Consider the following 12797-nt stretch of genomic DNA (forward strand, 5'->3'; position numbering starts at 1 on the left):
GAACGGGAGATTCTCATGGTGATCAGGTGGAACGGGAGATTCTCATCGTGATGAGGTGGAACGGGAGATTCTCATCATGATGAGGTGGAACGGGAGATTCTCATGATGAGGTGGAACGGGAGATTCTCATGGTGATGCGGTGGAACGGGAGAATGCAGAAGTTTATAAAACTGCAGTTCCTCCTTCATCCACTAGGGGCGCCAAAACAGAGCAAATCCACATAGACTCTCTTGTTGAAAAGACCATGAGAATCTCCCGTTCCACCACATCTCATCGTGATGAGGTGGAACTGTTTGTATGGAACAAAACATCTGAGTGTTTCCAACACTTCTTTGGACCTGTGACACCAAGGTTTAAGGCAGTTCGGGAGGACAAAGGGGCCCACCCTTGTACTAGAAGTTGGACTTGATGAAGTGACCGCTGGGCGGATTGTCTTTGTTAATCCTGAGGGAATTTCATATTTCAGTTGTGCTGTTTTGCTCTTTATTTTTATAGAAAGCTAGAACATATGTGACATTCCCTCATTAATGAAACAGTTTATTAATAAAACCTTTAAACCTCCAATCAGATGGTTTGTATTGAGCGCAGTAATCCAGCTGATAGCTATGCTTCAACAGGAACAAACCAGGAAAGCGAACAAGAGAAATATTGCAAAGTTTCCATCTTTTCCTTTTCGTTTAACAGGAACACCAGCAGAGATCCTCCCTTTAGTGGAGGCTGTGCCGAAAACGGAGAGAAAGGCCTGCGAAGCTAAACAGGAAGGTTTGTTCAGATTCTAACCAACTTAAGTTTTCAGACAGACATGAAAAGTCTCCGGTGCTGCAGATCTTTTGTTCTGCATCGATCCTTTATTTCCTTCCTGCTCAAATATTTCAAAACTCTGAACTTCCTGCCAAGAAGGTGGTGAACATGATACCTGTTACAGCTTGGTGTTGCTCAGACGTACTGCACATTACCACCACTCCTCTCCTTCCTTTTGCATGGAAGCAGACAGCATGGAGCATGAGGAGGAAGAGCAGCTGGGTTCTCCACCTGACCTCTGCGTGGATGATGACCCCGATCAGGTGGCCGAAGAGCAGAAGCAAGTGGGTGGACTAGCGTGGAAAGTTTACCAGACGTACTGGTTCGCTGTGGGTGGAGTTCTCGCCACTTCCATCTTAATGTCTCTGCTCCTAATGCAAGGTGTGGACTGACCCATCAGCTTTTCACTGCCATCCCTGTACGGTGATGATGATGGTGATGATGAAGACGTGTTTGTGTGTGATACTCAGCGTCTAAGAACGCCTCCGACTGGTGGTTGTCCTACTGGATCTCAGCGCTGAAGCCCAATGATTCCTCTTCAGCGACCAGCGCTCCTCATCTGCTGCTTCTGTCAGCTGCTGGACTTCTGTAAGTTGACTGGAGAGAATCAAAACGAATAATGTGTTTTTAGGTGGTGATGATGCTGCTATGAAGTTGACAGTCCATCATATTTTCATCATGTTTTAAAGCATGACGTTGAGTCAGAGTTAGATACCAGGGTCATAATGAAAAAAGCTGCTCCAGAGCAGGAAGGTCTGTTGACTTACTGGACAAATCTACGTTCCAACATCAACTATGATAACAAGGTGTGGGTAGTGACTAAAGGAAGAAGATTGCAGATACAGGTGACCTCCTTAGTGTGGCTGGTCCAGCCTGAGAGATCATATGAGGAGATCACATCTCCGGAGGGAGGCTGGCATTTCTCTAGAGGGACTTATAAATGTCGTATGAAGCAGTACTGTAGGGATTAGTACTGCCGTCGTAGGGATTAGTACTGCCGTCGTAGGGGTTAGTACTGCCGTCGTAGGGATTAGTACTGCCGTCGTAGGGATTAGTACTGCCGTCGTAGGGGTTAGTACTGCCGTCGTAGGGGTTAGTACTGCCGTCGTAGGGATTAGTACTGCCGTCGTAGGGATTAGTACTGCCGTCGTAGGGGTTAGTACTGCCGTCGTAGGGATTAGTACTGCCGTCGTAGGGGTTAGTACTGCCGTCGTAGGGGTTAGTACTGCCGTCGTAGGGGTTAGTACTGCCGTCGTAGGGATTAGTACTGCCGTCGTAGGGATTAGTACTGCCGTCGTAGGGGTTAGTACTGCCGTCGTAGGGGTTAGTACTGCCGTCGTAGGGATTAGTACTGCCGTCGTAGGGATTAGTACTGCCGTCGTAGGGGTTAGTACTGCCGTCGTAGGGGTTAGTACTGCCGTCGTAGGGGTTAGTACTGCCGTCGTAGGGGTTAGTACTGCCGTCGTAGGGGTTAGTACTGCCGTCGTAGGGGTTAGTACTGCCGTCGTAGGGGTTAGTACTGCCGTCGTAGGGATTAGTACTGCCGTCGTAGGGGTTAGTACTGCCGTCGTAGGGGTTAGTACTGCCGTCGTAGGGATTAGTACTGCCGTCGTAGGGATTAGTACTGCCGTCGTAGGGGTTAGTACTGCCGTCGTAGGGATTAGTACTGCCGTCGTAGGGGTTAGTACTGCCGTCGTAGGGGTTAGTACTGCCGTCGTAGGGATTAGTACTGCCGTCGTAGGGGTTAGTACTGCCGTCGTAGGGATTAGTACTGCCGTCGTAGGGGTTAGTACTGCCGTCGTAGGGGTTAGTACTGCCGTCGTAGGGATTAGTACTGCCGTCGTAGGGATTAGTACTGCCGTCGTAGGGATTAGTACTGCCGTCGTAGGGGTTAGTACTGCCGTCGTAGGGATTAGTACTGCCGTCGTAGGGGTTAGTACTGCCGTCGTAGGGATTAGTACTGCCGTCGTAGGGATTAGTACTGCCGTCGTAGGGATTAGTACTGCCGTCGTAGGGATTAGTACTGCCGTCGTAGGGGTTAGTACTGCCGTCGTAGGGGTTAGTACTGCCGTCGTAGGGGTTAGTACTGCCGTCGTAGGGGTTAGTACTGCCGTCGTAGGGGTTAGTACTGCCGTCGTAGGGGTTAGTACTGCCGTCGTAGGGGTTAGTACTGCCGTCGTAGGGGTTAGTACTGCCGTCGTAGGGGTTAGTACTGCCGTCGTAGGGATTAGTACTGCCGTCGTAGGGGTTAGTACTGCCGTCGTAGGGATTAGTACTGCCGTCGTAGGGGTTAGTACTGCCGTCGTAGGGGTTAGTACTGCCGTCGTAGGGGTTAGTACTGCCGTCGTAGGGGTTAGTACTGCCGTCGTAGGGGTTAGTACTGCCGTCGTAGGGATTAGTACTGCCGTCGTAGGGGTTAGTACTGCCGTCGTAGGGGTTAGTACTGCCGTCGTAGGGATTAGTACTGCCGTCGTAGGGGTTAGTACTGCCGTCGTAGGGGTTAGTACTGCCGTCGTAGGGGTTAGTACTGCCGTCGTAGGGATTAGTACTGCCGTCGTAGGGATTAGTACTGCCGTCGTAGGGGTTAGTACTGCCGTCGTAGGGGTTAGTACTGCCGTCGTAGGGATTAGTACTGCCGTCGTAGGGATTAGTACTGCCGTCGTAGGGGTTAGTACTGCCGTCGTAGGGGTTAGTACTGCCGTCGTAGGGGTTAGTACTGCCGTCGTAGGGATTAGTACTGCCGTCGTAGGGGTTAGTACTGCCGTCGTAGGGGTTAGTACTGCCGTCGTAGGGGTTAGTACTGCCGTCGTAGGGGTTAGTACTGCCGTCGTAGGGGTTAGTACTGCCGTCGTAGGGATTAGTACTGCCGTCGTAGGGATTAGTACTGCCGTCGTAGGGATTAGTACTGCCGTCGTAGGGGTTAGTACTGCCGTCGTAGGGGTTAGTACTGCCGTCGTAGGGGTTAGTACTGCCGTCGTAGGGGTTAGTACTGCCGTCGTAGGGGTTAGTACTGCCGTCGTAGGGGTTAGTACTGCCGTCGTAGGGATTAGTACTGCCGTCGTAGGGATTAGTACTGCCGTCGTAGGGGTTAGTACTGCCGTCGTAGGGGTTAGTACTGCCGTCGTAGGGATTAGTACTGCCGTCGTAGGGGTTAGTACTGCCGTCGTAGGGATTAGTACTGCCGTCGTAGGGGTTAGTACTGCCGTCGTAGGGGTTAGTACTGCCGTCGTAGGGGTTAGTACTGCCGTCGTAGGGGTTAGTACTGCCGTCGTAGGGGTTAGTACTGCCGTCGTAGGGATTAGTACTGCCGTCGTAGGGGTTAGTACTGCCGTCGTAGGGATTAGTACTGCCGTCGTAGGGATTAGTACTGCCGTCGTAGGGATTAGTACTGCCGTCGTAGGGATTAGTACTGCCGTCGTAGGGGTTAGTACTGCCGTCGTAGGGGTTAGTACTGCCGTCGTAGGGGTTAGTACTGCCGTCGTAGGGGTTAGTACTGCCGTCGTAGGGGTTAGTACTGCCGTCGTAGGGGTTAGTACTGCCGTCGTAGGGGTTAGTACTGCCGTCGTAGGAACAACTATGACGATATGCTTTTGTCCCAATTTGATTCTGATTTTTTTTTTTAAAAAAAAAGAAATGTAGAAACCTTTTTTTTTTTGTTTTAATTTTTCTTGATTTCAATGAGGACAAAACAACACAGTAGCCAGACCATCATCCTGCTGCTATAATGCCCAAGAAGATGAGTAAAAAGATCAATAAAAACAATAAAAAATGACAAAAATTTTATTATGGATTATTTTTACATAATTAGAAAAAAAATTGTTTTCTTAACAAAAATAAGATTTTAAAGCCCTGCGATGGACTGGCGAGCTGTCCAGGGTATACCCTGCCTTCGCCCGAAAGACAGCTGCGATAGGCTCCAGCTTCCCCGCCACCCTGAACTGGATGAAGCGGTTTGAAAAATGAATGAATAAGATTTTAAATTGTGAAGCAAAAAATCCAGATTTTCAAATTTCTTTTTTCGATTTTCCCACCCCTAGTGTCCATCATGTTGCCATGGTTACGTGAGTCCTAAGGTTTTGAAATGTTTGCTCAACAGATCAACATTAAACTTTGAGGTTTAAATGTGTAAATCTCTCCACCTACGGGATTTTCTCCAGAACTTATTTCAGCTTTTTATGTCCTGAAGATTCACTCTGCCCTCCGAGCAGGACCTTCTCTCCACCAACACAAACCAAGACGTCCGGTTTTACCTGACCGTCTACAGCTGCATTGCTGCAGCCAACACCGTCTTCACCGCCATCCGAGCATTCCTCTTCGCCTACGGAGTCGTCTGTGCTGCGAGTGTCATCCACAACAGACTTCTGGACCGGGTCCTTCAGGTACATCTGAGGAGTGCCATCATGCCTGGAGGTTGGAGAGGCAGGCTGGTAGATGTGAGGCTGAAGCTCCAGGATGTGGGGTGATGCATGGATCGGTGCTTACCCGTAACTTCCATTTTTACATTCTCCTTCAGGCCACCGTGACCTTCTTTGATACGACCCCTTTAGGCCGGATCCTCAACAGGTTTTCCTCAGACCTGTACAGCATCGACGACAGCCTGCCGTTCATCCTGAACATCCTGCTGGCCAATGTTTTCAGCCTGCTCGGCATACTGCTGGTGATCAGCTACGGTCTGCCCTGGGTCCTGGTGCCCCTGCTCCCCCTGGCCCTGCTCTACTACCGCACACAGCACTTCTACAGACACACCTCCCGGGAGCTGAAGCGCCTGTGCAGCCTCACCCTTTCCCCCGTGTACTCGCACTTCTCCGAGACGCTGACCGGGCTGGGTACCATCCGGGCCGGCGGTCACACTGCCAGGTGGGTCACAGCAACACGTTGGCGTCTGCAGTCCCTGAAGTCTGATCATTTACCCTTAAAGCTTCACCATAAACCCTCAGCACTCTGTCTCATGTCATCAGCGCCTTCTGAGGAACAGGGATGTGTTCAGTTAGGTCAGTAGTCTGGCTTCAGGGGGCCGGACCAGCTAAATAACGGCAAAATAACGGCAAAATAACACTAAAATAACAGTAAAATGACGGTAAAATAACACTAAAATGACAGTAAAATAACACTAAAATAACGGCAAAATAACAGTAAAATAACGGCAACATAACAGTAAAATAACGGCAAAATAACAGTAAAATAACGGTAAAAAACTGGTAAAATAACGGCAAAATAACGGCAAAATAACAGTAAAATAACGGCAAAATAACGGCAAAATAACAGTAAAATAACAGTAAAATAATGGCAAAATAACATAACAGCAAAAAATATTAAACAAAACATTAAATGAAATGAAATCAAAATTTACTTGTATAACACCTTTCATACATAAAGTAGCGCAAAGTGCTTTACATATATTAAAACACCAAGTAAAACAATGAGACACATAATTATTCACAAACACACACACACACTGAACACACCCCGAGTTTCATGTTGCCAGGCAAAACTCTAAAGTAATCTTCTGTCTCCTTAACCAATAATAATAATTTAAAAAAAAAACATTTTAGTTTGTATGGACTGCATCTATGGAAAATATTACTCTTGATGACAGTAAATTGTAAAAATCTAGAGAAGTTATTTTCAGTGTACATGCGTGTGCATCTGCACACGTCCTCCTGACCACCGGAACTGAAAAAGTTCCTCTTCTGCCGTCTTCGTGGTTTTATTCCCAGCTGGAATAAAGTCAGGAAGACGTTTGGGATGCAGCTGAGGTGGAGGTGCTTTAGTGAGGATAGCAGGTAGATAGTAGCAGGAAGACGTGTGGAAACATGGAAACTGTGTGTGTGTGTGTGTGTGTGTGTGTGTGTGTGTGTGTGTGTGTGTGTGTGTGTGTGTGTGTGTGTGTGTGTGTGTTGCAGACGTGAGAGAATGATGTGCAGATGACTAAAGGCTTGGTCGCTGCTGATCTATGTGTGTTATTTCTACAAACTCCTGGTTGCTCTTTATGCTGCTGTATCTGTTCACACGTTCCTTTTCCAGTTGTTGAGCTTCTACATGAAGGAACGTAAAAAAGCGAAGACCACATGACCGCTGGATCCTTTCTGTGTCTGCAGGTTTGAGGATGAAAACGCCAGGCGGCTTGAGCAGAACCAACGCTGCCTGTTTCTCAGCAACGCCGCCATGCAGTGGCTGGACATCCGCTTGCAGCTGATTGGTGTTGCCGTGGTAACGGGCCTGGGCGTGATTGCCATCATTCAGCACCGGTACAGTTCTGTAGATCCAGGTGAGACGGCTGGGGGGACATGCGGGCTGTTTGCTGTGACACCAGATGATGTCTGACGTTCTGCTCAGGTCTGGTAGGTTTGTCCCTTTCCTACGCGCTGTCCATCACGATGCTTCTGTCCAGCCTCATATTCAGCTTCACGCAGACTGAGATGCAGCTGGTGAGCGTGGAGCGGACCGAGGAGTACTCCACGGGCCTGCCGAGCGAGCCGCGGCATCACGGTGCACAGGTCAGAGCAGAAGCTGCTCCTCAGGGGCGGAGCTTTCACAGCTCTTCATGTATCCAGACTGGAAACGGCTTTAATGTGGTGCCGGTCGGTCAGACTTTCAGCAGCATTAGAACCACCTGGAACACATTCATGTGAGCTCATTGATCTGATGGATCAGGACCCGTCCAAACCTTCTGCTGATGAGGGCTAAATAAACGCAAGAAGGAATTCTGGTCCGATGAGACGAGGATGAAGCTCTTTCCAGAGTTAAATTTTCCTCCTAGATCCAGTAGTGATGATGGGAGAGTCGGACCTCCAAAAAGGTCCTCCATGGGGTTCAGGTCTGGACTAGAAAGGTCCTCCATGGGGTTCAGGTCTGGACTAGAAAGGTCCTCCATGGGGTTCAGGTCTGGACGAGAAAGGTCCTCCATGGGGTTCAGGTCTGGACGAGAAAGGTCCTCCATGGGGTTCAGGTCTGGACGAGAAAGGTCCTCCATGGGGTTCAGGTCTGGACGAGAAAGGTCCTCCATGGGGTTCAGGTCTGGACTAGAAAGGTCCTCCATGGGGTTCAGGTCTGGACGAGAAAGGTCCTCCATGGGGTTCAGGTCTGGACGAGAAAGGTCCTCCATGGGGTTCAGGTCTGGACGAGAAAGGTCCTCCATGGGGTTCAGGTCTGGACTCTGGCCGCCAGTCCAGGTGTGGAAATGATGTCTCCTATTTCCTGAACCGCTCCATGAATCCTGATGATGTCATCTCAGAATACTGTATGTCCGGACCATCAGGAAGATGGAAAAACCTGCTCAGTCTGGACCTGGACCTGGACCCGGACCTGAACCTAAACCTGGACCCGGACCTGAACCTAAACCTGGACCCGGACCTGAACCTAAACCTGGACCCGGACCTGAAGCTAAACCCGTACCCGGACCTGAACCCAGTTTTAGTAGTTTCTGCATCTCCTCAGATGTTTTCTCTGCTTCATGCAGATGATCTGAAACTTCTGACACAGATGAACATCGTTTCTACGACAACAGGAGGAAACTTCCCACATGGTTGTTTATGAAATGAGAAGCTGCATCAGTTGGTTAAATAACTTGTTGCATCATCATCCTCCATGCAGGAATCGTCCAATAGGAGGCTCTTACCTGTCAGTCCAGGTGGGGACTTGAGCCCCCTCCTCCCAGTTATCTTCTCTCTCTGCCATCAGCTTCCTCCCGGGTGGCCTGAGCAGGGTTGCTTGGAGTTCCGTGATGTGGTTCTGGCGTACCGGGAGGGTCTTCCTAACGCCCTGGATGGCGTGAGCCTGGTGGTGCGAGCCGGGGAGAAAATTGGCATCGTTGGGCGCACCGGTTCTGGGAAGTCCACCATGTTCTTGGCCCTGTTTCGTATGGTGGAGCTGAACCAGGGCCAGATTCTCCTGGACCAGCTGGACATTAGCGCTGTGGGGCTAAATCAGCTCAGGTAGGACATGTCGGGGCTGGGACCGAACCAGTTTCTGAGAGGATAAAAGCGTTTCGTCCACGTGCTGGAAGATGTGATGAAACGTTTCCTGTCTGCAGGTCACGGTTAGCCATCATTCCTCAGGACCCCTTCCTGTTCAGCGGGACCATCAGGGAGAATCTGGACCCATGTGGGCGACACCTGGACCCACAGCTGCTGGACGTCCTGGACCAGTGTCACCTCGGCGCTGTGGTCAGCAGGATGGGTGAGTTTACAACCTACATCTTCATCATCAGAGGACGCGAGTCCTTCATGTTGGTAAAAACCATTTTACAGGAAGTTCTGGGTTGTTTTACTCAACTTCCTCTCGTTTCTCCTCCTCCTGTGATGTTTGTCTGGTTTGTTTCATGCTGCATTTGAAACGCAGCTTCAGCTGATGATGTGTAAATGTGTGTGACCGCCAGGCGGCCTGGACGCTGAGGTGGGAGAGCGAGGAAGGTGTCTCTCTGCAGGACAGAGGCAGCTGCTGTGTCTGGCCAGAGCTCTGCTGACGCAGGCCAGGGTGAGTCCTTTCCCTCAGCCCGTCATGCTGTTCCTGTCAGCGTGCAGCTCAGCCAGAGCTGCAGCCGTTCTCATCTCGTCCAGGCCGAAGACGCTTCCTGTAGCCGCAACCGATGTGGTTCGTAGTGCCGAAGCAGGTTTTCCAGACTCACACCGGAACACACCGGTTGTTAGGGGTGGGACTCGATTAAAACAGTTCATCTGATTAATAACAGGCTGGTGCTGCAGATTTGTCTGCAACCTCAGGAGGATCAGATGGCACCAGTCAGAACACACGGCGCTGCTCCTGGTTCAGGTTCTGGTCATCTATTACTGTAGTAGCTCTGCCTGCACGCTGGTTGAACCTCTGCAGATGATGCAGAACGCAGCAGCAAGTCTGGTCTCCAACTGTCACTCCGCTGCTAACCACACTGCACTGGTTTCCAGTTGCAGAGCATCAAAGCTCTGCTTCTGGTTTACAAAACAAGTCAAACGGCTCCTGTCGACCTTCATCCAGAGCTACACTCCGTCTCCACAGTGAAAGACGCCTCGTGTTACCACCACTCGCCAGGTGGAACATCCTGCCGGACTCTGACTGATCTGCAGAGTCCTGTTCTACGTTTCAGAGCAGGCTGATGACTCGGCTCTTCAAAGAGCATTTCTGCACTTCGTCGTCTTCTAGTCGTCAGAGGAGTTGGAGAACCCAAGACCACAAGCTGTGATTAAAAACAGGGTCTCGTTACTGAACAAAGGGACTGTTGTAGGAAAGGGAAGACTCACTTTGGGCTTCTTAGTACCAACGTTTCGAAACCAAATCTATCAACAGACAGACAGACAGGTGTTTTATTGAACATCTGTAGATAAACACCTGAAACCGGACCGACTGAGCGTCTCTTTCTCCTTCAGGCAGGTGAACATCATAAATGTCATTAATATCCATAAAGGCAAAAGCAGAGAAATAAGTTTCAGCTAAAATGTGTCATGAAGCTTCCGATCAATCGATCTGTCAGCTGGTCCGTCTGTCTGTACCTGGCGGTTCGTGCACACGTCCAGTATGTGATGACTGTCATTGTGTCAGAGCCTTCTTAAACATGAAAATATTAGATTTGTCAGGTTGAAGGTAAGAAATCTGTGTGTTATCTTGCTGTGTGTGTGTGTGTGTGTGTGTGTGTGTGTGTGTGTGTGTGTGTGTGTGTGTGTGTGTGTGTTAGCGTTAGAGAATATTTGCAAGAACCCAAAGTTTGTAGATAATATTACACGCAGATCTAAAGCTCCCCTTGGCAGAGTAAATGTACACGGTAGAACAACATCCAGATCATTCTGCTGATTAAAAGCTGGACAACACACACAAGGAATAAGAAATAAATATTACACACACATGCAATAATAGCAGTTGATTTTCTCTCATCTTCATCATGTGGATGGGTTTGGGCGTGTGTGTTTGGGTGTGTTTGGGTGTGTGCGTGTGTGTGCGGCATTGCAAATGTAGCCCTGAAGACATTTAACACAATGGGAACCATCCCAGCCATTTGCAGACAAAGCGCTGCGACGGAACGAGGTGCAGCCGTGAATCAGTCCGGGTGTTTCCCACATCAGAGTCACGATTGGCTTCCCACGGAAACATTTCAGCTTTTAGCTGCCAGATGTGTGTGAGACGCATCTTCTGTCATGTTTGTCTCCATGGAAACGCTTCCTCCGTCCTCATTTCATGAGTTCAAGCTTCTCATTTCTTCAGTTTTTATCTTTTTGCTACTTTTAGTTCATTTTGTTTTCAGGTCTTTAATGTCTTTTAGTCAGACAGTAGCTAATCCCTCTGCTGATCCCTCTGCTGATCCCTCTGCTGATCCCTCTGCTGATCCCTCTGCTGATCTATCAGCTGATCTATCAGCTGATCCATCTGCTGATCCCTCTGCTGATCCCTCTGCTGATCCCTCTGCTGATCCATCAGCTGATCCCTCTGCTGATCCCTCTGCTGATCCCTCTGCTGATCCATCAGCTGATCCCTCTGCTGATCCCTCTGCTGATCCCTCTGCTGATCCATCAGCTGATCCATCAGCTGATCCCTCTGCTGATCCCTCTGCTGATCCCTCTGCTGATCCATCAGCTGATCCATCTGCTGATCCATCTGCTGATCCATCTGCTGATCCCTCTGCTGATCCCTCTGCTGATCTATCAGCTGATCTATCTGCTGATCTATCTGCTGATCTATCTGCTGATCTATCTGCTGATCCATCTGCTGATCCATCTGCTGATCCATCTGCTGATCCATCTGCTGATCCATCTGCTGATCCATCTGCTGATCCCTCTGCTGATCCCTCTGCTGATCCCTCTGCTGATCTATCAGCTGATCTATCAGCTGATCTATCAGCTGATCCCTCTGCTGATCTATCAGCTGATCCCTCTGCTGATCTATCAGCTGATCCCTCTGCTGATCCATCTCATGCCGTTACTGCCAGGTCCTGTGTATTGACGAAGCCACGGCCAGCGTGGACCAGAAGACGGACAAACTGCTGCAGCGGACCATCAGAGAGAGGTTTCGGGACAACACCGTCCTCACCATCGCTCACAGGTTGAATGTCCTCTGTCTCCGGTGTCTGTGGGAATCAGATATGTGTCCTTCAGAGGTTCATTCCAAGACATCTGTCTGCTTCCTTAGGATCAACACGATCATGGACTGCGACCGGGTGCTGGTGTTGCATGCTGGGAAGGTGGTGGAGTTCGACGCTCCTGCTGCTCTCTGCCAGAAAGATGAGTCCCTCTTCCTGAGACTGGTGGGAGACCTGAGGGGACGCCTGGAACCTGAGGATGTTCTTCGTTAAAGCCGAGGAACTGCGGATCACATTTATTTGTTTTTCCTTTTTTTTTCTTTTTGTTTATCTGATGAAATTTGGGCTTTTTTTTTTTTTTTTTACTGTGTGGTAAAACTGTTTTGATTTCAGACTTTATGTCTGAATGTGAGAAAACTGACAACAAATATGGTGAAAAACACTGCTGCACTAGTTGAAGTGGAAGATTTCTGGGCTGCTTGTGTGATTCTGTTTTTTTTTTTTGGGTGAAACTAGTCGTATCCTGTCATGGCTGACGGGAAACGTTTAGCTGCTACTTGGCTTGTTGGGGATAAAACTCCAGCTGTCAGTAAAGTATGATGTTCTGGATATGGTGCATATTTCCATCCATCTGAACACGGTAACCCAGATCTCAGACCTGATCCTGAATCTGGTTTGTCTACAAGCTGAGAAACAAAGAAGTTGTTGTTCTGAGAGTAAATATCTTCCTGCAGACCTCATTCAGAGCCAATCACAGCACAGGAACTGCTTCGTTCAACCTGAAGCTGCTAACATGAATCTGTTTTCATAAAACATTTTCAGCTTTATGAAGGAAGTCTCAGGTTTCAGGTGCTGTTTTTTAATAAAACAAACTTGCAAACTTTGACTGCTGGTCTTTATTTCAGCTTCTCCGCTCGGAGCAGATGTGCACACAGCTCCCATGTCCAGTTTTTTGGCAAATATACAAATAAATCCAATAATCTGAAGACGAGAAAGG

At 49.1% G+C, this 12797-nt stretch overlaps 1 protein-coding gene across 4 annotated transcripts in view; it reads left to right on the top strand.

Moving 5' to 3' along the window:
• Positions 1-12544, top strand: part of abcc10 (ATP-binding cassette, sub-family C (CFTR/MRP), member 10) — a 31883-nt gene extending 19339 nt beyond the window's left edge. For 2 of the 4 annotated variants that reach the window (XM_079264388.1, XM_079264387.1), the window contains 12 exons: positions 685-762; positions 988-1182; positions 1272-1389; positions 4988-5180; positions 5315-5658; positions 6900-7069; positions 7138-7298; positions 8482-8735; positions 8834-8979; positions 9179-9276; positions 11711-11823; positions 11911-12544. In XM_079264388.1, coding sequence (XP_079120514.1) covers positions 685-762; positions 988-1182; positions 1272-1389; positions 4988-5180; positions 5315-5658; positions 6900-7069; positions 7138-7298; positions 8482-8735; positions 8834-8979; positions 9179-9276; positions 11711-11823; positions 11911-12073 — 2033 coding nt within the window. In that variant the 3' untranslated portion in view covers positions 12074-12544. Of the gene's footprint in view, positions 1-684; positions 763-987; positions 1183-1271; positions 1390-4987; positions 5181-5314; positions 5659-6899; positions 7070-7137; positions 7482-8481; positions 8736-8833; positions 8980-9178; positions 9277-11710; positions 11824-11910 lie in introns of those variants that run through there. The other 2 variants (XM_079264389.1, XM_079264390.1) reach the window with 2 other exon arrangements.
• The last annotated feature ends 253 nt before the right edge of the window (positions 12545-12797 follow it).

Source organism: Telmatherina bonti, assembly GCF_933228915.1.
Source record: "Telmatherina bonti genome assembly, chromosome: 3".
Classification (NCBI taxonomy): Eukaryota; Metazoa; Chordata; class Actinopteri; order Atheriniformes; family Telmatherinidae; genus Telmatherina; species Telmatherina bonti.